This window comes from Hyperolius riggenbachi, chromosome 1, assembly GCF_040937935.1.
Source record: "Hyperolius riggenbachi isolate aHypRig1 chromosome 1, aHypRig1.pri, whole genome shotgun sequence".
Lineage (NCBI taxonomy): Eukaryota > Metazoa > Chordata > Amphibia > Anura > Hyperoliidae > Hyperolius > Hyperolius riggenbachi.
Genome location: NC_090646.1, coordinates 480,604,973 through 480,632,271, shown reverse-complemented (window position 1 = coordinate 480,632,271; position 27,299 = coordinate 480,604,973). Strand labels below are relative to the sequence as shown.

Genomic DNA, 27,299 nt, shown 5'->3' with positions numbered 1-27,299 from the left:
TTATTTAAATAAAGACAATTTTATTTTGTTGGGTTTATTTTTTTTTACAAAAAGACAGAAAATAATAATATTAATCCTCCTCTAAACATGAGGGCATGGAGAGGCGTTGGCAAAAATAAATAATCACAATATGAATCTGCTTTATAAATACCCCTACAGCTTGTAAAACAAAGAGTTGTGGCTGAAGAAAGGCAGCACACGGCACATACATGAAGCAATTGGGAATGTAGACAAGGAGAGCAGGGGGAGTGGACATAGCTTAGTGTGAGGAAAGGCCTTTAGCAAGGCATGAGAGTGAGCCATTGTACCAAGCGACTGCAGATCATCTGCTTTAGCACTTAAGCACAAAACCAAACGGGCGGCAGCCACTCCTGATTCCTCTGCTGCTGCTACACCCCACATTCACAGCTTACAACAGAAACCCCACAGTCCAGGATTACTCGCTCTGGGGTCTGTAAGCCACTGTTGCGCTGGCTTGAGTGCTTGGTCCCTGGGGCTTGCCATTCACTAGCAACTGAACTGGAGAATCCACTCGTATGCTCTGGAAAACAAATGTCTGCCACAGGACAAAAAAAAAGTAAAAAAGGTTTGCAAAGTTTCACAAATTTTTTTCCATCCCCTCTCCACTCAAAAAAAGAAAAAACAGCATATATCAGGAAGAACACATTCCAAATAAGTTTGTCAGCCAAAATTGCTGTTATGTAGTATTAGCATATCTCAGCAACATGTTTTTTGTCTATGTGTGTTCTTTCAGTGCAGCAGAATCACAGATTCACCCAAATACTGACTGTCTAGCTTTCAAATGACCCTGGTCACAGAGCAGAAATAGCAGGGAGGGAACAGTGGGGCATATTTTGCTTACTTGAAGGGGCAGTGGATAAGCAGCAGGTTTTCCCCTTTTTATGGCTATATAAACTTACATTTTATAAGCACCCTCAGTGTCCCCTGGGGCATACATTTTTTCTAATAAGATCTTTAATGGGTACCATCTAAAATGCTCCTGGTGTACTCGATAACTGTGCAAGGTTTCTAAACACTTCCATATGTCTTCAGTTTTGTTTATAAAGGTTTTACCTTCATCTTAAAATTGACTATAACGACTGTCTGTGAACTTGGACCCTTTGGGATTGCATTTCACAATGGGCGCTTTATTTGCATCCTCAAATATGAGTTATCAAAAATGTTTAAATTAGTTGCTGGGTATGGATTATTAATGCAAAAGCTCCATATGACCTAGACATTGTACTATTTAAAGTGTACCAGAAACAACGCATACTTACTGGCCGCTGGAGAGATACATAAAGTCTCGTGCGCAAACTGGCCGAACTAACGGGACCTGATAGTGGAGCTTCAGGCAGCGGAGAACGGTGGCGTGGGAGTGATCCGTGCGCATGGGGCTGGAGGAAGCCCCAGCAGCCTCTGGAGAGATACGTAAAGCGCGCACTCCCTCTTGCGCAGACTGGCTGCGACTGGCAGAACTAACGGGACCCGGTACCGGAGCTGCAGGCAGCGGAGGACGGTGGTGTGGGAGAGAGTTGTGTGCATGGGGCTAGAGGAAGCCCCAGGTATGTATAAAACAGTATGTGTCGTCTCCGGTTTCCTTTAAGCTTTATAGGTTGTATAACAACTGCAATATTGAATAAATAGTCTCAATAAGTCAAAATTCTCACCTGGCCTTTGTGCTGTACATTGTGCTGTTTCAAGTGTGGTTCAGGGATGGTCACAGAATCTGCAATCAAGACTCCCCAGCTCTCCACCATGTTATAAACCATTACGGCATAGCATGTCCCTTCCGTATCTACAAGTCCAAATGTACTAAGAATAAAAAACAAAGCAGCATTAGTACAAATGAATATTAAGCTCAAATTTTAAAAAGTCTGCTAAAAACCATGAACAAAAAGAAGCAGGGCTAGTGCCGACTAATGACTGTCAGCATTGCCCTGCAATTTTCCCTGTTCCTATTCTACATCGTGTAGAGTTTTCTTCCTCTCCCAGCCACCAGCTTCTGTACCCTGCTAGGGCCACACTCTTTTCCCAGTGCAGCACTTCATGTTAATCTCTGAAAGCTAGGTCCATTAGACCACTGATTTCCAGTGGTCCTAGCTCCCATAGACAAACTATGAAACAAGCATGCATCACCCAACAGGCTGTGTGAGCTGCCAGAAATAGATGGTGGCCACACCATCAGTACTGAAGTGAAAGAGAGGGAGCTAGAAGACAACTTAATGGCGGGACTACAACAGGACTACAACAGGGTGGCCTGTGAAAGTGATAACAGGGAGCCTTATCCTCTACGCAGCTTTCTGTAGTGGCATGAAAGTTGCCTCCTCCATCCTTAAGTGTCGCAGTGCAAATCCTCCTATAGAACATCCCTGGGTTGGTCTGAGGAGGTGAAACTCAGATGAGAGCTCGGGTAAAAAAAAAAAAAAAGGTAAAATACACACATCCAATTTTACCACCTCCATGTAGTATGAGAGCTCACTCATACATTCTGTTAATAGTATTCAAAATCTGTGACCAATCAAAATTGGATGTGTACGCATCCTTATAGCAGTAGTCACAAAGCATATAGCAACATGGTCAGACAGCCACGCACATAATATCTGTATAGCTCTTTGTGGACAGCAACTGAAAGCTCAAAATAAAAAATACATATGGTAAATAAAAATGGTTATTGGATATCAGCCTGGCCACTGAACTCTATACTGTCCTCCTCTGGAAATTTACAGTTAGTGGCAGAATGTTAGCAAGGGGATAAAGGGCAGTAATAACCTCTGTATGCAGCTAACATTACCAATTTTTTCACTCAATCAATCAATACCACCTCATTTCTGTGACTGCAGTTACAATTTAAAAACCTTCAATTTAGCACAAAACAAATAGCATGTACATTGAAAATTCACTCACAATGGCACTCGTTCTTCAGGCATGAGGCTGAACACAACCCTCCCAAGAACTACACAGCCAGCATTTCTTCCTGGTTGCAGAACACTTAGTGGTTTCAGCTGTAGAGTTCCATAATGACCCAATAGAACTGAACTTAAACTGCTCAGCATGTTCTGGAGTCGTTTTCCTCGTATCTTCCCCTGAGGAAATATTTAAAGGAAAGTGAGAGAAACAGCCAACCCTAAAGATAAAAGGTAATTTTTGTTTCTACCAGGTACTTAGAATGGCCACCTTGCCTCAGCACTGTCACATAATCAAGAGCAACGCTAATAAAGAGAACAGACAGGGAGAGGCGGTACCTTATTGCTCAACAGGCCACACAGTCTGCCCAGGTAATCAAGGAGTTGTTCTTCCCTCATTAGAGGTTCTGTCCACGAAGGCTCCAGAGCAGCAGCTCGAGAGAAACCGTCCAATGCCCCCTGGTAGTTCTCCTCATACTTGCATAACTGGCAGAGAACAATGCAAACAAAACAATCCACTACTTATTACAGCACAGACATATGTAAGAAAATGTCATAAATGAACCCGCTTTTCAATAGAGGTTTCATTAGGTGTCTTGCAAGAGCAGTAAAGGTGTACATGGGGTGTGAATGACAGCTAAACTACAGAAGCATCTCCATGGTGGTCATAGGCTTTCACAAATGTACAACTCTGCAGTCCCTATCTATAAAATGCAGAACAGAAAGATCGTCATCTTTCTGTACTGCCAAGTGCACAGAAATCTACACAATAGAGTCTGGTGACTTTAAATCTACTGTACATTTAAAGAGCAGAAAGAAATGAAGGCATTTTCCTAGTCAATCAACAAAAAGTGCAAAATCTGTTGCACTGGTTACCAAACTTTCATTCTTTAAGGGCTCATTCACACTATGGGGTTGATTCACAAAAGCGTGATAACTGCTATCACAGCAGTTGTCACGCGATCTGCCGCGCGCAGGCATTACTCTGCGTGATAAACAAGCATTTGCACCCAATCATCCGCGTGATCGCGCGCAAAAGGTCGTTTATCACGCGGAGTAATGCTTTGCACACGCAAAGCATGTGATAGCTGCTGTGATAGCAGTTATCACGCTTTTGTGAATCGAGCCCTATGAGAGTTGCAGAGAGTTGATGCACTGCAGATAGTGTGTGCTAAACATGGGAACATGATAGTCCATAGACTTGCATTTTATTATTCACACTACAACAGTGGGTTGCTGTGCATTGCATTTCAACTCATCAGGAGTTAAAGAAACTCTGAAGCGAGAATAAAACTCGTTTTCCCTTATATTCAGCAGGGGCATGTTTGCCCCTGCTATAACGCTGCTATCCCGCGGCAGAATGGGGGTCCTTTACCCCCCAAATCCCTCCCTACAAAATCCACAACCAATTTGGTCATAGATTTTGCTGCTCATGGAGGCAGAGCTATGAGCTGTAGCTCTGCCCCATGCGTGTATCAGCGGCGGATCTCCGCCTCTCCCCCGCCCCTCTCAGTGAAGGAAGACAGAGGGTCGGGGGAGAGGCGGCGATCAGCGCTGCGGCCATTAGCCCTGCCTCAAGCAGGAAGCTCTCCCCGCACAGCACGGAGGGGATTTGGGGGGTAAAGGACCCCCGTTCTGCCGCGGGATAGCGGTGTTTTAGCAAACATGCCCCTGCTGAATATAAGGGAAAAAGCGAGTTTTATTTTCGCCTTCAGACTCTTTAAAACTCATAGAAATGCTTGGAAATACAAAGCAACTCGCTGACCAATTCATGCATTTTGATGCACTTACTAGTGTGAATAAGCCCTTAAAAGTTTAAATGTTAACTTCAGGCCCCCGGAGACCACCTAATGCTGTAAACAATGACACTGTGCAGTTCATGCCAATAACAGACATTTGAGCTTCATGAAATGGTGTATTGGCATCTTTCAGCAGTGCTTGTAGTGGCTCTGCTAGAATTGCAGCCTTCTGTGGTTTACAAGATTTCTGCTTCCTGGAGGCAGCTCTGGTGGCAGATAGGAAGTGCGCATTTCTGTCACTGTATAATTAGACTGCAATCACTTTAGGAAATCTATTAGAATGGACCTGCACATTAAAACCATACAGTATGTATGAAAGTTATGGGTAGGTATAGGACCTAAGAACTATCCAGCCATCTTGCATCAGGTGTAATACTTGGAGTACAACACAGGGAGAGGGTCTCCATGTGCCTGCTGTTATACACATACAGTATAGCACAGGCGGGGATTGCCTGACGCTGGATGTGTGTGCTTGCTGGTTAATTGAGAAGTTAAGCTACCGGCTTTAAACATAACACTATCCTCCCCCAAATGAATTAACTGTAAGGCGGTGTGCAGCAGAAATCACTTATGAATCTTCCAGGCACTGACCTTTTTCACTTCTTGCCACTCTCAGCTGTTTTGCAGCATCCTTTATACCCGGTAATTAATACATCACGTGACCAGATGCAGGTCACGTGACACGCCAGGGAGCTGTACGAGGACGCCTCAAAGCAGCAGGGAGCTGCAAGAAGTGAAAAGGACAGCGCCTCAAGAATTCATAAGTAATTTCTACAGCACACGACTTTGCAAAGTCAGTTAGGAACACCCCTATTGTTTACTGAAGTCCCTTTAATTATAGAATTAAAGGGAAAACATAATTAAAGTGTACCTGAGCCAAAAGCTTGGGTACAAAATTAGATACTTACCTAAAGAGAGAAGCCTCTTGTCATTGTGGCACCGGGCCGCGCAGCTCTTCTCCCTGTATCGTGGCCGCGCGAGTCCACCCACACGTGCAGTAAGCCGGAGCAGAGGGCTCTGTGTTACTCCACATGCACAGCTGTGCCCGGATGTCTACTGTGCAGCTACACAGCAAGAGAAGAAGGAGCGCAGCCCCAATCTGTAGGGAAGCCACGCTCAGTGACGGGGGACATCTGAGTAGAGAGGGAAGCCTTACTAAAATCCTGAAGCTTCCCTCTTATAGGGAAGGCCCAGGGAGATTAAAAAAAAAAAAAAATAATCACTTACCTGGGGCTTCCGCCAGTCCCTGGCAGCCGTCCTGTGCGTTTGCTGCAGCTCCGGTGGCTCCCGGTCCCCTCCGATGCAGATGACGACCTCACCAGGTCAGCATCTTCCTGCGCTCCAGCGGAGCTGCAGCGAGGGCACAGGACAGCAGCAAGGGGCTGGAGGAAGCCCTGGGTAAGTAGATTTTTTAAGCAATCTTGGATGTGTCCTTTAAGGGGAGTATCTGATTTTGATCCAAAGCTTTGGCTCGGAATTGCTTTAACCACTTAAGTACCAGCGGTCTCTGCCCCCTTAAGGGCCAGAAACCGCTGGTACAAGAAACCTGCACATAGCAACGAACTTCAATGTACTACTGTCTGACATGTAAACTTTATTAAATACTGTACACACAATATACCCAACCCATTAAAAGAGCAGTACTGCGGTGTTTGCCTAAGCTAGTCACAGCCGGCTGTGTCACATACACAGATCTCGAGCACATACAGCCACACATGCACACTCACTGATATTTATACTCCCGGGAGTTTTATATGGAAAAGTTTGCATGCAGCAAGCTAAGATCAAACAACTCCAGGAAAGTCAGTGGTTAGTCATGCAGGGGCTGTAGCTAGTGTTGGGCGAACAGTGTTCGCCACTGTTCGGGTTCTGCAGAACATCACCCTGTTCGGGTGATGTTCGAGTTCGGCCGAACACCTGACGGTGCTCGGCCAAACCGTTCGGCCATATGGCCGAACTAAGAGCGCATGGCCGAACGTTCCCCGAACGTTCGGCTAGCGCTGTGATTGGCCGAACGGGTCACGTGGTTCGGACCCGAACGCGCTCTGATTGGCCGAACGGTCACGTGGTTCGGGTAAATAAATACCCGAACCACGTCATATCTCCGCCATTTGTCTGTGGGTTTAGCTTTGGGTAGGCAGGCAGGGTAGTTCGCGCTCCAGCCACGCTAGCCAGGGTCCCCCCTGTCATTGTGTCACTGCTGGGAACAGTAGTACACCGCTTGCTCAGCCACACTATATAGCATTCTGTTTACTGCCACTCTGTGTACCTCGCTCAGCCACACTATATAGCATTCTGTTTACTGCCACTCTGTGTCTGCTGGGAATAGTAGTACACCGCTTGCTCAGCCACACTATATAGCATTCTGTTTACTGCCACTCTGTGTACCTCGCTCAGCCACACTATATAGCATTCTGTTTACTGCCACTCTGTGTCTGCTGGGAATAGTGGTACACCGCTCGCTCAGCCACACTATATAGCATTCTGTTCACTGTTCTGTGTCTGCTTGGAATAGTGGTACACCGCTCGCTCAGCCACACTATATAGCATTCTGTTTACTGTTCTGTGTCTGCTGGGAATAGTGGTACACCGCTCGCTCAGCCACACTATATAGCATTCTGTTTACTGTTCTGTGTCTGCTGGGAATAGTGGTACACCGCTCGCTCATCCACACTATATAGCATTCTGTTCACTGTTCTGTGTCTGCTGGGAATAGTGGTACACCGCTCGCTCAGCCACACTATATAGCATTCTGTTCACTGTTCTGTGTCTGCTTGGAATAGTGGTACACCGCTCGCTCAGCCACACTATATAGCATTCTGTTTACTGTTCTGTGTCTGCTGGGAATAGTGGTACACCGCTCGCTCAGCCACACTATATAGCATTCTGTTTACTGTTCTGTGTCTGCTGGGAATAGTGGTACACCGCTCGCTCATCCACACTATATAGCATTCTGTTCACTGTTCTGTGTCTGCTGGGAATAGTGGTACACCGCTCGCTCAGCCACACTATATAGCATTCTGTTCACTGTTCTGTGTCTGCTGGGAATAGTGGTACACCGCTCGCTCAGCCACACTATATAGCATTCTGTTCACTGTTCTGTGTCTGCTGGGAATAGTGGTACACCGCTCGCTCAGCCACACTATATAGCATTCTGTTTACTGTTCTGTGTCTGCTGGGAATAGTGGTACACCGCTCGCTCAGCCACACTATATAGCATTCTGTTTACTGTTCTGTGTCTGCTGGGAATAGTGGTACACCGCTCGCTCAGCCACACTATATAGCATTCTGTTTACTGTTCTGTGTCTGCTGGGAACAGTAGTACACCGCTCGCTCAGCCAGAGTATATAGCATTGTGTTTACTGCCACTCTGTGTACACCGCTCAGCCAGACTATATACCATTGTTTACTGACACTCTGTGTACACCGCTCAGCCAGACTATATACCATTGTTTACTGCCACTCTGATTCTGCTGGGAACAGTAGTACACCGCTCGCTCAGCCAGACTATATAGCATTGTGTTTACTGCCACTCTGTGTACACCGCTCAGCCACACTATATAGCATTGCGTACTCTGCCAGTCAGTGTGTATATTGCTGGGATCAGTAATACTCCACTCACCGTCAACCACTATATGAGCTCAACATGAGTTCCCCAGAGACCTCCGCTGTGAGCAGCACTCCCAACAACAGCAACAGCCAACGCCCCACGCAAGCTATAACATCCACCCCAGCAGCCAGTGGTCAGCAGCAGCCCTCCCCGGAGGAGAACGTTGTGTCCATCAGTCCGTCGCCAGAGCGATTAATGAGGGCTGCCATTGAGGAGATGATGGGGCCTGATGTGGAGGAGGAGGTCTGGCTCAGGCCAGCATCCCAAGTTAATGTTGAGGACGATGAGGGGTCTGTGTCTGGGGATGTTGGGGTGGCAGAGGTGGTGGGTGGGTCAGACTCAGGAGAAGAGTTGTATGATGAGGATGATGATCGGGACCATCTGTATGTGCCTCAGAGTCCGACCCCGGAAAACATGTTGTATCGTGTGTTTAGGTACTAAAATCTGCGTTCCCTCCCAGTAGTGTTGGGCGAACAGTGTTTGCCACTGTTCGGGTTCTGCAGAACATCACCCTGTTCGGGGTGACTATATAGCAGACTATATAGCATTGTGTTTAATGCCACTCTGTGTACACGGCTCAGCCACACTATATAGCATTGTGTTTACTTCCACTCTGTGTCTGCTGGGAACAGTAGTACACCGCTCACCCGCCACTGTATAGCATTGTGCTCTGTGTCACTGCTGACAATAGTGGTACACCGCTCACCCACCACTGTATAGCATTTCTGTACTGCCACTGTACTGCTGCCAGTCAGCGTGTACTTTAAGGATAAGTGAAATGAGGAAGAAATCCGGTGAAAGAGGGAGGGGCAAGGGAAGAGGTGTTTCCCCTGACGGTTCACGTACAGGCCACAGGGGAGCACCCAAGAAAACCCACTCAATACTGCCCATGTTGTCCAGGACAACAACCCTCACAGATCCAAAAGAACAGGACCAGATAATTACTTGGATGACCTCTCAAGCGTCCAGCAGTGGGTTAAGCAGCACCAGCACATCACGCACGAGGTCCGAGTCCTCAGCCAGTTAAAGTCTGGGCTTTCTTTGAAGACTGCACTGAGGATGTTACCATGGCGATTTGCAAGGTGTGCAAGACCCGCCTGAGCAGGGGGAAAAGTATTAACAACCTCTCCACCACCAGCATGAGCCGCCACATTCTATCCAAACATCCCACTCTGTGGGCAAACGCGGCAGGACAGGGTACCACCAGCAACACTGCCTCCCTTGGGTTCACCAGACTCACCACCAGACCCGCCTCAGCAGCAGCAGTAGCCCAGCCATTGCGTGGTTCACAACATTCACAAACATCAGACGATGCTGACACTGTCACTTTCCGGACTAGTGCTCTTGAGGTCTCCCAGTGTTCATCAAACACAACAACCAACAGCCCTTCGGTGTGCAGCGCTACGGTTGAGTTGTCTGTCTCTGAGATGTTTGAGCACAAGAGGAAATTGCCAGCAAATGACCCCCGGGCCGTGGCAGTAACAGCCAGCCAGCATAGCCAAGCTTCTGGCCTGCGAAATGCTGCCATATCGAGTGGTGGAGACAAACAGCTTCAAGGGCATGATGTCAGTGGCCATCCCACGTTACGTGGTTCCCAGCCGCTACCACTTTGCGCGCTCTGCAGTGCCTGAGTTGCATGAGCACGTGGTCAGCTAAATAACCCGAAGCTTGAAGAATGCCGTTGCCTGCAAGGTTCACCTCACCACTGACACCTGGACGAGTGCGTTCGGCCAGGGTCGATACATCTCCCTTACCGCGCACTGGGTGAACCTTGTGGAGCCTGGCAGCGATTCCTCACCTGCTACGGCGCGGGTGTTGCCCACGCCGCAAACAGCTGGATAACAACAGCAGCACCTACCTCTCTGACTCCTTCTCCTCCAACGCATCTCAAAGCTGTACCTCATCCGGAAATGCTAACCCAGCACCAGCAGCAGTAGGATCGTGGAAGCAGTGCAGCACAGCTGTTGGCATGCGTCAGCAAGCGTTGCTGAAGCTGATCTGCCTTGGGGATAAGCAGCACACAGGGGAGGAAATTTGGAGGGGAATAAAGGAACAGACGGATTTGTGGCTGGCACCGCTGGACCTGAAACCGGGCATGAAGCTAGACACCTGGCACGAACTGGCAATGTACGCAATAGAGGTGCTGGCTTGCCCGGCAGCCAGCGTTATGTCGGAACGCTGTTTCAGTGCTGCCGGAGGCATCATCACATATCGGCGTATCCGCCTCTCCACAGAAAATGCAGACCGTCTGACTCAAATTAAAATGAATCAATCCTGGATTGGAAACGACTACGCAACACTCCTGGACCCCAACCAAGTAACATGACCGATGAACATCTGGGATGGTTTAGCGTTTCCGGTCCCTGTTTATTGAACCTCTCATCTGTATTACATTTATGACTGCATGGCGGCAAAAAGCATTGCTGCTATATCCGCACGCTTTTTGTCCTCATGCAAGGCCTGGGTTGTTGTGTCTCACAAAGCGTGGCCTTCTCCTCCTGCGCCTCCTCCTGTTCCATCACGTGTGCTGCTGCTGCTGCTGCTGGGTTACCGTTGCCGGTCCCTGTTTATGGAACCTCTTATCTTTATTACATTTATGACTACATGGCGGTACAAAGCATGCTATCCGCACGCTTTTTGTCCTCATGCAAGGCCTGGGTTGTTGTGTCTCACAAAGCGTGGCCTTCTCCTCCTGCGCCTCCTCCTGTTCCATCACGTGTGCTGCTGCTGCTGCTGCTGGGTTACCGTTGCCGGTCCCTGTTTATGGAACCTCTTATCTTTATTACATTTATGACTACATGGCGGTACAAAGCATGCTATCCGCACGCTTTTTGTCCTCATGCAAGGCCTGGGTTGTTGTGTCTCACAGAGCGTGGCCTTCTCCTCCTGCGCCTCCTCCTGTTCCATCACGTGTGCTGCTGCTGCTGCTGCTGCTGGGTTAGCGTTGCCGCGTGGTCCCTGTTTATTGAACCTCTTATCTTTATTACATTTATGACTACATGGCGGTACAAAGCATGCTATCCGCACGCTTTTTGTCCTCATGCAAGGCCTGGGTTGTTGTGTCTCACAAAGCGTGGCCTTCTCCTCCTGCGCCTCCTCCTGTTCCATCACGTGTGCTGCTGCTGGGTTAGCGTTGCCGCGTGGTCCCTGTTTATTGAACCACTTATCTTTATTACATTTATGACTTTATGGTGGTACAAAGCATGCTATCCGCACGCTTCTTGTCCTCATGCAAGGCCTGGGTTGTTGTGTCTCAAAGCGTGGCCTTCTCCTCCTGCGCCACCCTCCTCCTGTTCCATCACGTGTGCTGCTGCTGGGTTAGCATTACCGGTCCCTTTTCCTGGAACCTCTTATATGTATTACATTTATGACTGCATGCCGACAAAAAGCATGTTACCTGTGCAAAGAAAACAGACATTTCCCGCATTTAAAAGACAGTTTTCCCTTTGAAACTTTAAAATCGATTTTCTCAAAAACTATAAGCTCTTTTTGCTAAATTTTTTTTTCCTCTTGTACCCACTCCCAAGGTGCACATACCCTGTAAATTTGGGGTATGTAGCATGTAAGGAGGCTTTACAAACCACAAAAGTTCGGGTCCCCATTGACTTCCATTATGTTCGGAGTTCGGGTCGAACACCCGAACATCGCGGCCATGTTCGGCCTGTTCGGCCCGAACCCGAACATCTAGATGTTCGCCCAACACTAGCTGTAGCCAGATTGTTAGTGCAACAGTTCCACATTAATTGCTGACATATGCCTCATCAGTGTTTTCATGCCGCGTTAGTGGTGCTGGACAAAAACTTGCATCAAGCGCATAAAGCATTATATGGGTTGCCACTGAGGGCTCTCACCACCTCCTACGCAATGTCCCATTTTGCTGCAACTGCTCAGCAGTCTTCCGTGGTGCGCTCTGTGTCCTGCTTGATCCACTCCGCTTTCATGGACATACAGCTGCCGGCATACTCGCGCTATGGGGATCGCTTCCTGCTGCTCACGGTCTCTCTGTACGAGACCCGGATGTGACGTCACCGCTCTGCTCTCAGCATCACTAGTATCGGCCGCCCACCGGCCTTCGTCAGATGATAGTGGGCGGTTGTTCAACGTTCCATTTTAACATCCCAGCAGTGCTTGCTACTTTGCATACTCCTCCCTACCAGTGTGCGTCTTTCTTAAAGTGCATTTTTTCATGGTCCTATTGTCGCTTCCTTAACATGATTGTTCCAATGTTGCAACATTGCAACATAACAACATTTCAACCTTTTGACACTATTGTCCTCCGCAGCAAGACAGATGATCGGGATCAAAGGGGAACTCTTCACCTCCTCACCAGAATCCTCTCATTTGCTGTACACAGACAATTGTAGGATGCAAGAAACTTCAGTTATAGTCTGATATGAAGATAATTCTATATGCCCATCTTTCATGCAAGCAACAGTCATTCTTCATATACTCACTATCTAGACCATGTCTTGCTGCGGAGGACAATAGTGTCAAAAGGTTGAAATGTTGTTATGTTGCAATGTTGCAACATTGGAACAATCATGTTAAGGAAGCGACAATAGGACCATGAAAAAATGCAACGCACACTGGTAGGGAGGAGTATGCAAAGTAGCAAGCACTGCTGGGATGTTAAAATGGAACGTTGAACAACGGCCCACTATCATCTGACGAAGGCCGGTGGGCGGCCGATACTAGTGATGCTGAGGGCAGAGCGGTGACGTCACATCCGGGTCTCGTACAGAGAGACCGTGAGCAGCAGGAAGCGATCCCCATAGCGCGAGTATGCCGGCAGCTGTATGTCCATGAAAGCGGAGTGGATCAAGCAGGACACAGAGCGCACCACGGAAGACTGCTGAGCAGTTGCAGCAAAATGGGACATTGCGTAGGAGGTGGTGAGAGCCCTCAGTGGCAACCCATATAATGCTTTATGCAAGTTTTTGTCCAGCACCACTAATGCGGCATGAAAACACTGATGAGGCATATGTCAGCAATTAATGTGGAACTGTTGCACTAACAATCTGGCTACAGCCCCTGCATGACTAACCACTGACTTTCCTGGAGTTGTTTGATCTTAGCTTGCTGCATGCAAACTTTTCCATATAAAACTCCCGGGAGTATAAATATCAGTGAGTGTGCATGTGTGGCTGTATGTGCTCGAGATCTGTGTATGTGACACAGCCGGCTGTGACTAGCTTAGGCAAACACCGCAGTACTGCTCTTTTAATGGGTTGGGTATATTGTGTGTACAGTATTTAATAAAGTTTACATGTCAAGCAGACAGTAGTACATTGAAGTTCGTTGCTGTGGTCATTTTGGCACTACTGGCTCCCCTTCCTAAGGGTAGACATTATTAGTTCACATGATTCAGGCGCAGGATATCATTTGAAAGAAACCTGCACATACCCACCGCAATCGCTGTCACCGCCGCACATCGGGAACCTGGGCCACCCACTATGCCGTCTCTATGACGGCAGAGTTCCTGTGAGCCGGTCAGGACCCGCTTCCATTGGCTCCTGACTCTTGCCTATCAATGTAAGCCAATGAAAGCTTACATTGATAGACAGGGAAAGGGTCAAGAGCCAATGAAATCGGCTCCTGAACCCGCTCTTACGGCTCTTGTAAACACAGCAGAGCGAGTGAGCTGCGGCGAGGAGACCGAGGTGAGATCGTCATGAGCGACGAAAGTGGCGAGAACGCGCATCGTCTGTGTATTGAAAACTACACCCTGGCAGCCAGGTAGCCATCAAAACTGCGTAGATTTCAATCATCAAGGTCCGTAAGTAGTTCAAGCATCTTTTATTGGTAAGCAGGTGTACATAGGAACAGACATCTGCAGCAACAACTGACATGTATTGGGCCCACAGTCTGTCCTTAGTCATACAGTGGGATGCGAAAGTTTGGGCAACCTTGTTAATCGTCATGATATTCCTGTATAAATTGTTGGTTGTTACGATAAAAAATGTCAGTTAAATATATCATATAGGAGACATGCACAGTGATATTTGAGAAGTGAAATGAAGTTGATTGGATTGGAAGTGAGCAATAATTGTTTAAATAAAATTAGTCAGGTGCATAAATGTGGGCACTGTTGTCATTTCATTGATTCCAAAACCTTTAGAACTAATTATTGGAACTTAAATTGGCTTGGTAAGCTCAGTGACCCCTGACCTACATACACAGGTGAATCCAGTTATGAGAAAGATTATTTAAGGGGGACAATTTTAAGTTTCCCTCCTCTTAATTTTCTCTGAAGAGTAGCAACATGGGGGTTTCAAAAACAACTCTCAAATGACCTGAAGACAAAGATTGTTCACCATCATGGTTTAGGGGAAGTATACAGAAAGCTGTCTCAGAGATTTCAGCTGTCTGTTTCCACAGTTAGGAACATATTGAGGAAATGGAAGACCACAGGCTCAGTTCAAGTTAAGGCTCGACGTGGCAGACCAAGAAAAATCTCGGATAAAAGGAAGTGTCAAATGGTGAGAACAGTCAGAGTCAACCCACAGACCAGCACCAAAAACCTACAATATCATCTTGCAGCAGATGGAGTCACTTACCATCTTTCAACCAGTCAGATACTTTACACAAGGAGATGCTGCATGCGAGAGTGATGCAGAGGAAGCCTTTTCTCCACCCACAGCACAAACAGTCGCTTGAAGTATGCTAGACCACATTTGGACAAGCCAGCTTCATTTTGGAATAAGGTGCTGTGGACTGATGAAACTAAAATTGAGTTATTTGGGCATAACAAGGGGCATGATACAAGGAGTAAAAAAGAACACAGCAATCCAAGAAAAAAACACCTGCTACCTACAGTAAAAAATGGTGGTGGTTCCATCATGCTGTGGGGCTGTGTGGCCAGTGCAGGGACTGGGAATCTTGTCAAGGTTGAGGGATGCATGGATTCCACTCAGTATCAGCAGACTCTGGAGACCAATGTCCAGGAATCAGTGAAAAAGCTGGAGCTGCGAAGAGGCTGGATCTTTCAACAAGACAATGACCCTAAACACTGCTGAAAATCCACTAAGGCATTCATGCAGAGGAACAAGTACAACGTTCTGGAATTGCCATCTCAGTCCCCAGACCTAAATATAATTGAAAATCTTTGGTGCGAGTTAAAGAGAGCTGTCCATGCTCGGAAGCCATCAAACTTGAATAAACTAGAGATGTTTTGTAAAGAGGAACGGTCCAAAATACCTTCAAGCAGAATCCAGACTCATTGGAACCTACAGAAAGCAATTCTGGCTGGAATTTCTGTAAAGGGAGGATCTACTTTGAAACATTGATTTCATTTCTTTTTTGTGGTGTCCAAATTTATGCACCTGCCTAATATTTTTTAAACTATTATTGCACACCTTTTGTAAACCCAATGAACTTCAATTCACTTCTCAAATATCAGTGTGTGTGTCTCCTATATGATATATTTAACTGACATTGTTTATCGTGACAACCAACGATTTATACAGGAAAATCATGATGATTAACAAGGTTGCCCAAACTTTCGCATCACACTGTCATTTCTAGCTGAAATTAATCGATGCCTAAAACACACACACACACCATCAGATTGATAAATCGCAGAATTGCACTGTTCAATGCAGTGCAACTCTTTAGGCAATCAATCTACTGTCACAAACTTTTTATTCAAAACTATACAAAACTAATTCATAAATACTTTTATATTTAAGCAACATACTTTGGTAAATCCTATAGCAATTGGCATTTTCTACATTGCGACATACCAAACAAAAAAAAATATCTAGCTAGAGCAATTAAAGCGAACAAGAATACTTGCACAGTATGAGTAAAGAAACAGGTAATTGCCTACTATGCAGAAAACTAATATAGGTTCATGTATAAACATGTTCACACGTTAATCATTATGTATCTTACAGTTGCTCGGTTGAGGTACAGATCTGGATTACTCGATGCAGTCTTATCTACTCTTTCCTGGGGACAAAGAGGAAACATGCATAAGTTATACAAGTGGGACGCACACAAAAGAATAACGTTATATATCACACACTGGCAACAAAACTGCACTGCACGATGTAACTAATATAAGTAAGGGCTTTATTCCACGTATTCTATGCAGTGACCACAGATTGCAACCAGATTTCAGCTGTAAAAAGGAATTAACATTTTGGACTGGCTGCCCAGTAAATCTGCCCCAAATTTTCTTTGCAGTTTCCGTGACAATCATCCCCAATGTGCTAAAAGGAATTTGAAGCAAGAGGGAAAGGGAACTTTGGCATATTCATTTCATTTTAAACAATAACAGTTGCCTGGCATCCTGCAGATCATTCAAACATAAACATCTGATCTGTTGCATGCTTGTTCAGGGTCTAAGACTAAAAGTGTTAGAGGCAGAGGATTAGCAGGAAAGCCGGGCAACGTTCATGGTTTCAAAGGAAATAAATATGCCAGCCTCCATATCCCTCTCACTTCAGGTGTCCTTTAAGAATGAAAACAAGTCAGACTCACCGCTTGCACATATGCATTCAGGGCCTGCTGGGAAATTTTCGGGTTCTGCCCAGTACAGAAGAAAAGGGATAGATATGCATTGCCAAGGATATCTGAGGAAGAAAAAGCAAATTGCTCTATGATCTATACATCGATTACAGGAGCATCTTCAAACAAGTGAGGAAATGCTGGTCACACTGTCAGGGATAGACCGTTGTATCAACACTAAGCTATTAGAACTTTCAGTACAGATTACTGTATGTGACCTTCTGCAAAGCACAAAATATAAAGGAGAACCTAAACCCATCCACGGAACATGCACTGCAGGCCAGGCCATATACATAACCTCCACTTCCCACTTACACCAGGAGGTGCCATCTCTTGCATCCATCTGCACAGCTTGCTTGGCTTGCTTCACACTGTCCATGATGTTCCTAGAGTTCTCATCTGCATCTTGTGATCTCTGCTGTCTCATCACCATTGACAAGTTACGCAAGGACACCTTGTTTTTACACTGCAAGGTACAAATAAAAAAAAAAAAAAAAAAAGTCAAACACATTCAAAATTGGAGATCTGAAGCAACCATCTTTAGGCTGCTTAGATCTAATAAACATTTTATAGCTGTGTAAACCGTGTATTTCTTTTTTGAGGTTACTGCAGCTAAAACTCCTATCCAAAAATACTGGGCACATGTCCAGAAGCTACTGCTGCCGAGTCTGCATCATGCCACTGTTCAGAAACAAGCGACGAGGCACAGACTGATTCTCTCTGAAAGGATGCAGACTATAGCAATAACTGTCTGTGGTACAGGAAGTGGCTGGGCTCCTGACTAGGAATGGTCAATGAGATGCAAATCATTTTGAGTTGATGCAGCATTATGCAAATGTATGCAGCTTTAACATTAACCAATCAAATCCTGCTGAGGTAAAATTTGATGGGTCCATCTTTAAGCTGCATAAATTTGCATACACCTGTATCAACTCAAAATGATTTGCATTTCATTGACCATCCCTACTCCTGGCCAGCTAGCTTAATGCTAGGTACACACTGAGATTTTCTGTCAGATCGATTATTTCCAACATGTCCGATCTAATTTCCGATCGATTTCCAAGCATTTTCCGATCAATTACCTATTGCAGTGAACAGAAAAATGGTCAGAAATTGATTGGAAAAATGATTGGAAATAGATTAGAAATCAGATCGGACATGTTGGAAATCGATCTGACAGTAAATCTGCCATAAAATCTCATAGCATGTACCTAGAATTAGGCCTCTTTTCCATGGAGAGTTGAACTGTGTGTTCGGCAAGCGGTTACCAGGCAGCAGTGAGCAGTTACCAGTTAGCAGCGAGCAGTTGCAAGAGTTTGAGAGGCACTTCATTGCCTATCAACAGTCTGTGGAAAAGAGGCCTAAGTGATTACTTTAGCGTCAGCTAAATCAGGGAGTTTCTGCACAGGAAAAACATTTTCAGTGGAGTAGCTGCACAGATACAGGAAAACATTAGTGCTTAGAGATGGGCTACAAGTGTGGTATGTATCGTAAGAGAAATACGCTAGAGGTGGTCAGGAAGCTGCCAATAGTTCAGAACTGATCCAAATTTTATGCACATTTTTCTAACTTGGCAATGGACTACTTAAATGCAGGAGGTTGGAAATGGACAGAGCAAATGGTTATTCAGTGCCATACAAATATTGAACTTTAGTATCTGTTCTCTGCTCTCACAAGCACGGTTTCCTCAGACACACATGACTTATGACCATGACCTGCAATTACTTATCAAGTAGTGTTGAAGAGTTTGGCATATTCTAATCAGAACCTTATTCCAAACTCCGCTAGTCAGAACCTGAAATTGTGCACACGCACACTGCCGCATGGGAGGTCAACCCACCCTTGTCACCGCTTCTGAGCCGCTTTCCATGCCGCATTCCAGCTCTCACATACTTTGACATTGAGCTGGAATGTGACATGGAGGGCAGTGGCCGCAGGCGGTGACAACGGTGAGTTAACACCCCCTACCGCGGTGCGCATGTACAAAGATTCAGGTTCTGATCAGCAGAATTCGGAACAAGCTTACACATTTGAATATGTGGAATGTGTCAACACTACTAAGAGAGTGTTACAAACCTCCAACTGTAGTCAGACTGCAGAGAAAAAGCCACATAGAGCCCTGGCTTCTTAACCCTTTTGGTCACATGAGATAAAAAAAAAAAAAAAAAAAAAGAGAGACACAGGATAGTTGTATGCAGGATTGGGTGTGTGCATACAGGTTTATATCATGTTATGTGCCATTTTAGTTACCCTTTAAAGAGACACTGAAGCGAAAAAAAAATATATGATATAGTGAATTGGTTGTGTACTATGAATAATTACTAGAAGATTAGCAGCAAAGAAAATATCCTCATTTTTATTTTCAGGTATACAGTGTTTTTTCTAACATTGCATCATTCTCTAATATGTGCAGATTACACAACACTCAGCATTCAAAATGATTCTTTCAGAGCAGTCTGTGAACTAATGACCTCTCCTCTGGCAGAGAAAAAGTAATTAGTTCACTTACAGTTGAGATAATAAAAGTCAGATAACAGCCCTCTCCACAACTTTGAAAGTCGTAGAGATTAACCTTGCTGGCGGTAACCCCGAATGTAGCTCGGGGTAAGCCGCGCAGGAGGTTTTCTCCAGCCCTGCTTGGGCGATTTTCTTAATTTTTTTTTTTGCTGGACGCAGGTAGCACTTTGCTAGCTGCGCCAGCACACTGATCGCCGCCGCCCCGCGCCCGATCGCCGCTATACGTTGCGGCGCGCGGCCCCCCCTCCCCAGACCCCGTGCGCTGCCTGGCCAATCAGTGCCAGGCAGCGCCGAGGGGTGGATCGGGACTCCCAATGACGTCACGACGTCATCCCGCCCAAGCCCTCCAGGAAATCCCGTTCTTTGGACGGGATTTCCTGATCGGAGATCGCCGAAGGCGATCGAAGAGGGCGGAGGGATGTAGCGAGTCCTGGGCTCGCTACATGATTTAAAAAAAAAAAAAAAAAAAAACTGCCGCGCTGCCTCCTGGCGGAATTTTTCATACCGCCAGGAGGGTTAATGGCTTTTTTGCATAGAGATAACTAGAGTTTCTTAACTCTTCCTGTGCTGGAAAAAAATTAGACTGATATATCTGATCTTAATGTTTTATTTATTTCTTAGCTGTACTACACATACAAATCATAATATCATTTTTTTCGCTTCAGTGTCTCTTTAACCACTTGAGGACCCACCCTTTACCCCCCCTTAAGGACCAGCGCTGTTTGTTTGGATCTGTGCTGGGTGGGCTCTGCAGCCCCCAGCACAGATCCGCGGCCACACAGAGCGATCAGATCGCCCCCCTTTTTTTCCCCCTATGGGGATGATGTGCAAGGGGGGTCTGATCGCTCCTACCTGCAGGCATGTTGCGGGGGGGGCACCTCAAAGCCCCTCTCCGCGGCGACATTCTCCCCCCTCCCTCTCCTACCTGCTCCCCCGGGAGATCTGGGCTGCACAGGACGCTATCCGTCCTGTGCAGCCAGTGACAGGACGTCCCCTGTCACATGGCGGCGATCCCCGGCCGCTGATTGGCCGGGGATCGCCGATCTGCCTTACGGCGCAGCGCCGCACAAATGTAAACAAAGCGGATTATTTCCGCTTGTGTTTACATTTAGCCTGCGAGCCGCCATCGGCGGCCCGCAGGCTATTCACGGAGCCCCCCGCCGTGAATTGACAGGAAGCAGCCGCTCGCACGAGCGGCTGCTTCCTGATTAATCAGCCTGCAGCTGGCGACGCAGTACTGCGTCGCTGGTCCTGCAGCTGCCACTTTGCCGACGCACGGTATAAGCGTGCGGTCGGCAAGTGGTTAAGGCTGGGTGCACACATAGAGCGTGAAGGTTCGCATTTTCTGTCATGTGCGGTTTTTTGTGTGTGCGCATTTTTAGTGCGTTTGTTTTTTTCCGCATATGCGTTTTCTAGCATTGTGCATGTGTTTTTTTATGCGTTTGCAGTTCGCATAGTTTTTATATTTTGATTTATGCAAATCACTAGGAAAATAGGAAGCGGAAATACATCACAAAACAATTGCATTTCTTCTAAGTGTGCACCTAGCCTAAAGGCTCATACACACATCAGACCATTAGTCTTTGGAAAATGAAAGATCACAGACCAATTTTACCCCCTTCCATGTAGTATGAGAGCCATACTCTACACAGTCTATTCTATGGAGCTGGACTCCCCATCAGATAGAAATCTTTGCAAGATGCTGCACACAAAGATGCTGTAGACATTCAAAAGATCAGTATCTGCAAAAGATCTGTTCCTGCAAAAGATCCGTTTCTGCAAGACTATGAATGCAATTTGCAGGAACGGATCTTTGGCAGGAACAAATCTTTTGAAGATACTGATCTTTTGTGTCTGTACAGCATGTTTGTGTGCAGCATCTTGCAAAGATTTTTTTTTCTGATGGGGAGTTCAGCTCCATAGAATAGACTGTGTAAGTATGGCTCTCATACTACATGGAAGGGGGTAAGATAGGTCTGTGATCTTTCATTTTCCAAAGACTATAGTCTGATGTGTGTATGAGCCTTTTGGCTGGTTTCACAGTGGGACGTTAAAGTCCCACGTTACAGCAGCCAGTAACGCAGCCTAACTCAAAGCACTGTAAAATCAATTGTGCTGTTCACAGTGCCCACGTTGCATTACATTGTAACGCAGCACGTTTAAAGAAAGTGCTGCATGCTGTACGTCATACTGGGCTAAGCAGCATTAGACTGCTTGTACATGCTCTGTAATGTTGGAGGAGGAGGTCTCCCCTCCTCCTTCGCACCAGCCACATGGCTAATTAATATTCACTGCACTGCAGAGACTCGTGGTAGGAATGTAGTGTTGTCCGGATCATGAACGAATCATTCATTTGATCCGGATCTTTTTTGTGAGTCGAATCATCCGGATTATCACAATGAAAGATTCGGTTCACAGTGGATGTCTGTCTGGAAGAAACAGGAACATACAGAATGTACAGTGCAGGGAAAGTCCTGTCCTGCTAGTCATTTCACCCCCAGTCTGCTTCCCTAGTAAAATGATTCAAATGATTTGGTTCAAAGATCCAGATCTTTTCAATGATCCGATTCAAATGATCCGAATCCTTAAAAAGATCCGGACTTCCTATTACTAACCTGGAGCGGCTGCTTTGAGAGCTGCATAACGCAGCTCAATCTGACGTCCAACTTCAACACCACCATACGTTGCGTTAGGGGCACGTTATGCGACCTTAACGTCCCCTAAAACGCAACATCTTGGTGGGAAAGTAGCCTTAGACTACTTACTACCAACTGTTTACCTACTAAAAACTAAATGTATTTTTTTAAATTAGAGTTTCATAAAGTTTATGGATTTATCTTTATTTCTTACACTAGTAGACCTAAGCCCATTTAAAAAAAACGGGCTCTGGGTCTATCTCACCGCCACTACATGGCAGCACCCGCGCGCACCTGAATGCCGCACACCCGTCCGCCCCCCCCCCCCCCCCCAGCCCCAACGGCTACACATGCACAGTAGCCAAAACACACGGGACACAGGGACAGGTAGGGATTTATTTTATAGGATTATATGGTATGGTCAATTGATGCACTTGTGGCTTTGATTAGGTCATCTAACAACATGGATTTCTTCTTCCTTACCAAGCACATCACCGTTTGCACTAAGATACACAAAAATGAACCATTGAAAAAAAACAAAAAACAAACAAAAAAAACCAAACAAACAAACAAAACCCGGGAGTTGATTCTTACATGGTTCAGTGCCCCCAAGAAACACGTCTTGGCAGATGCTACATCCATTTTCTTCCAGTAAACCTCTCCAAGCTGATTCCAAGCCTCCACCAGTCCTGGGTCCAGTTTGACAGCCTTAGACAGAAGCTCTTCTGCCTCTGGACAATGATTAGGTGTAACATTCAGAGCCTTTCCCTTCAGCATCAAGAAGAAAGCCTTGTTCTTCCACACATCTGAATTACAGGAAAGGACACACATCACACAGTGAAAAAGAGCAATGATTTTCCAAACTGAAACAAAAGCAAGTTTTTCCATCTTACAGGAAGCATAAGGCCTGGGACCCACTAGAAAGTGCAATGCACTATTGTATTGCAAGCGATTTTGGGAGCAATTTCCCTGCTCCATACCATTCATTAGAATGGAAATGCTCCCAAAATGCTGCATATCCTGCGACAAAGCACTCCCTTAGCATTCAAAAAAACGCTCTAATGTGTTCCAAGCCTAATAAAAGGATTGGGATTACCATCTGTTTCCTCTATCAGGGTGGTGGTCTGTTCCATTTCTTGAGTCACATCAAACTGTTTGCGAACCGCATCTTCCACACTGTGAGCCTCAAAATAATGGTCCCGAAAATGATAAAGCTTATCTACAAGTTCCTGAAAAAGAAATCAGAAAATCAGAGAACAGGCGGTGCAGTTGGCAACCGGTAGATGGATGCTGCGTGTGGTTTCTCACAGGCAGTCAAATGTACAAATCCCACTGCCAGTCATGAACATTACAGACACCCGCAAATGCTCAACAGTTTCCACACCCCAGCCCTCTATATTAACTGGCCCAAATGTTTATGTACCATATATAGCAAGCAAGACACATACATACATATATCTCAAGCAAGACACTGCCAGAGGAGGCATGGTAGGACTTCTGAACCGGGAAGTGGAGGCAACTACCTGGAATCACTGGGAACCAAAAACCAGATTAGTGACGACAGCAGCTGGCACAGCTCAAGTGGTAGTGATGCACAGTCTCACCACACATTGGTTGCCATGTGATCTCCTACAGGATTGGTATAGTTTCTTTCAGTGACTAAACCTTTAAGGCCGTTTTTACACCTGGCCAGAGCAATGTGGTGCGATGCTTCAATCTCCTCGCATCGCACCACCAAAAACAGATTCATATGCCTGGCAGCACAGGGCACAATCGAGCAGCTTCTCCAGGCAGGGTAAGCAGGTATATCATGGACTCAGCTGACGATTATCATTTAAAGAGAACCTGAAGCGAGAAGCATATGGAAGCTGCCATATTTAATTTTCTTTTAACCGATACCACTTGCCTGGCTGTCCTGTGGTACCTTCTGGCATCAGTAGTGTCTAAATCACACACCTGAAACAAGCATGCAATGTCGGATACTGTACACCTGATCTGGATGCACCTTCGGGGTCTATGGCTAAAAGTATTAGAGGCAAAGTATCAGCAGGACTGCCAGGCAACTGGTAACATTTAACCATTTACCGCCATCCTAACGTATTAAAACGTCATGCTTACCGCTATAAACAGCAACATGACGTTTTAATACGTCGCGCATTCCCGCCGCTGCTACCGCAGTGTGTCCGCCGCTGCCGCCGCCATTACCGTCGGGATCCCGTGCTGGGCGATTGGGGAAGAGGACCGAACAGTCCTCTACCCAATCGCAGTGCCTGGAGTGAATGGACGTGACCGCGAACAGCGGCTACGTCCATTCACATAAACAGGAAATGTAACAGTTTAATAAAGTGTAAAAAAAAAAAAAAAAAAAAAGTGAACACGTCCTATGAGTGTTCACTAGCGCCATCTTGTGGCCAAAAAGTATATTACACCTACAAAATACATGCATTTTCAAGTATATACACATCATTAATAAAATTACACTTCCAACCCCCCCCCCCCCCCCCCCAAAAAAAAAAAACACTTGTAACAAAAAAAAAATCAGCTTAAAAAAAAAAAAAAAAATAGTTGCCTTAGGGACTCAGCTTTTTTTATTCTATATTTTATGGGGGAAAATTAATTTTAATTTATTACATAGGGGCTTGTAATTATGGCCAGAACAAACAGAAAAATAACCACTTATATTTCAAAATAATATACTGTCGCCATACATTGTGGTAGGGACATAATCTAAACGGTTTAATTATCGGGACCACTGGGCAAATAAAACGTGTTTGTTTTATCCACAGGAGAATGTTTAATTTTAAAACTATAAAGACTGAACACTGAGAAATAATGATTTTTTTTCTTTTTTTTCTGGTTTTCTCATTAAAATGCATTTAGAATAAAAAAATTCTTAGCAAAATGTACTATCCACAGAAAGCCTAATTGGTGGCGAAAAAAACGAGGTATAGATCATTTTCTTGTGATAAGTAGTAATAAAGTTATTAGGGAATAAAAGGGAGGAGCGCTGACAACTGAAAAATGCTCTGGTCCGTTAGGATAAAAACCCTTGGGGGTGAACTGGTTAAAGTTAAATAAATCCATTAGGCCTCATATTCCTCTCGCTTCAGGTTCCCTTTAAATATCCAGCATGCTGTATCATTATGCGACTTCAGGGAACGTACTAAAGGCCCATACACACGTCGAATTTTTGCGAATGACCCGTCGTTTGAACGTTCCGTCGTTCACACGTCAAATCCGGCGTGTGTACAGACTATCGTTCGGGTAATAAGACTGGTTTTCAGCTATCCGCCGGGCGGATCGCTGAAAACCAGTCTTATCACCCGAACGATAGTCTGTACACACGCCGGATTTGACGTGCGAACGACGGAATGTTCAAACGACGGGTCGTTCGCAAAAATCCCACGTGTGTATGGGCCTTAATGCTAGATTTTCGGGTGGGCAGTTAGCAGTAGTACTGACCTTTAGATGTGATCTAGATGGCATTCATCTGACTTGTTTAATTCAGAGAATACCAAGAAGGTAATCAGGCTCAGGCAATCCAGAACATGAATTGTATATTTCTGAACTACACTAGCATGACATAAGGCTGGACATACATGTACTGATTTCTCAGGCCAGGTTGATCACTTTGATCTGTTGGTGATCTATTGCTCTTAACAGTCTCAACTGCTCAACTTTCATATATTTTTGGACTTTTTATCGAATGGGCAATCAAGCATGTTGAAAAATCTCCATCAAGCAGGTGAAGGAAGGAGCATCAGGGGATCAAAAGTAGGGGCCGGGGCCCACTAGCTGCACTTTAGTGTGATCCTGATGGGAGTGGTGCCACAAGCAGCCACAATGCTGCTTGCAGGAGTTTGGTAGCAATCCCAGAGCAATCACATCAGTGGCTACAGTAGCCAAATCTTGATCCCTCTGTGAATGCCGCGATTTAGAAAAGCACAGGTGCTTTGTGATTATGCAAAGCAGCTGTAATGGGTCCCCAGCCTCACACAGTTCTACAAGGTAGGCAGCAGTACAACACCAGATATTAAATCAATTCTAAAATCAGATTTCTGTCAAAATCTAATGCAGATCAAGTTGCCAGGGCAATATAATGGATCACTAAAACCTGGCCAGTCCTCGATCGGGGAGGGATCAATTGCAAAAGCAATGTATTCAAAATCTGTTGGCCCTCATACTACATGGAGGTGGTGAAATTGGTGACAAAGGTAGTCAATCAAGATTGGATGTGTATGCACTTGTTGTTTTCTGAATTCCTGTGCAATGTTCTAGTTCAGTGTGGGCTAAACTGCAGTTCTGTCATGCAAATACTTAACATAAAAGTATTTTTAAGCTATTTAGTATACAAGAACTACTGTGGAAATTCAGATAAATGTTAATTATGCAACATAACGGGGTGTATACAAATTTCAGGATTGGCTGTTTTGGTATAGGTGTGAGACATGCGGAATAACTACTGTAGGTCTTGCTTATTGTTATGTTGCAGATAAATGAAAGCACACAGTTGCGTGGAGTACCACTACCACGTGGGTGTGGATGACATTATGCCACCGTGGACAGCGCGCACATCAATGCTCCAGCACACAGGTTACAGGGCAGCGACCTGCAGCTGTTGCTATGACAACACACACGAGCTGTAAGTGACAGGCGAGAGTGCTGGAAACTTTGTCCCGGCCGGTGCAGCAGGGAGGGAGGGAGCGCGCGCAGGCTGCGGGGACACAGCACAGAGCGGGCAGATTACCCTCCAGCAGCAGCACGTGAGTGGCAGACTCTCAGCAGCTCCTCGCACTGCAGCCAGGTGCAGAGAGCGCTGTGCAGGAAGGCGTGACCCGGGCAGCATGCACTCTGCCAGGAACACAGCTCTCTATCGGCCTCACCAGCACACTGACATCCCTGCCCCGCCAAGCCTCTACCTGCAGCTTATTCCTGACTTCAGCCTCTGTTTCCGCTCCTTCTTCAGCCATAGTTTCAGCACCACTCCGCCTCCCCTCCGCAGTCTGTTAAAACATTGTTTGCAACAGGAAGGCGGGAGCTTGCTTACAGCGCCTCCTAGCCGCCAGGCGGAGAAACAATCCCGCTGTAGCAGTGGCACCGCCTCCTGCTGGCTGGCTGCCACTACTACAGGCTGCTCAGTGGGAAATTACACTAGAGAACAGAACACCAAGGAGAACTCAGGTGAGAATATGGAGGCTGCCATATTTATTTCGTTTTAAAGAAAAACTGTAGTGAGAGGTATATGGAGGCTGCCATATGTATTTCCTTTTAAGCAATACCAGTTGCCTGGCAGCCCTGCTGGTCTATTTGGCTTAAGAAG

General features: G+C 45.9%; 1 protein-coding gene across 4 annotated transcripts; it reads right to left on the bottom strand.

Annotated features, from left to right (window-relative positions):
- Positions 1-27,006, bottom strand: TTC5 (tetratricopeptide repeat domain 5). Of its 4 annotated transcripts, none has more exons than XM_068241750.1 (10): positions 26,899-27,006; positions 23,076-23,208; positions 22,574-22,785; positions 17,142-17,292; positions 16,800-16,891; positions 16,209-16,265; positions 3,246-3,392; positions 2,908-3,086; positions 1,671-1,815; positions 1-556 (listed from the first exon to the last, which is right to left on the bottom strand). In XM_068241750.1, exons 1-10 carry the CDS (start codon positions 26,947-26,949, stop codon positions 437-439), a joined length of 1,287 nt encoding a protein of 428 aa, XP_068097851.1. In that variant the 5' UTR covers positions 26,950-27,006; the 3' UTR covers positions 1-436. The 4 variants fall into 4 exon arrangements, with proteins under 4 accessions (XP_068097851.1, XP_068097868.1, XP_068097877.1 ...); XM_068241767.1 differs by lacking the exon at positions 26,899-27,006 and adding an exon at positions 26,509-26,596; XM_068241776.1 differs by lacking the exon at positions 26,899-27,006 and adding an exon at positions 26,488-26,572.
- Between the last annotated feature and the right edge of the window lie 293 nt (positions 27,007-27,299).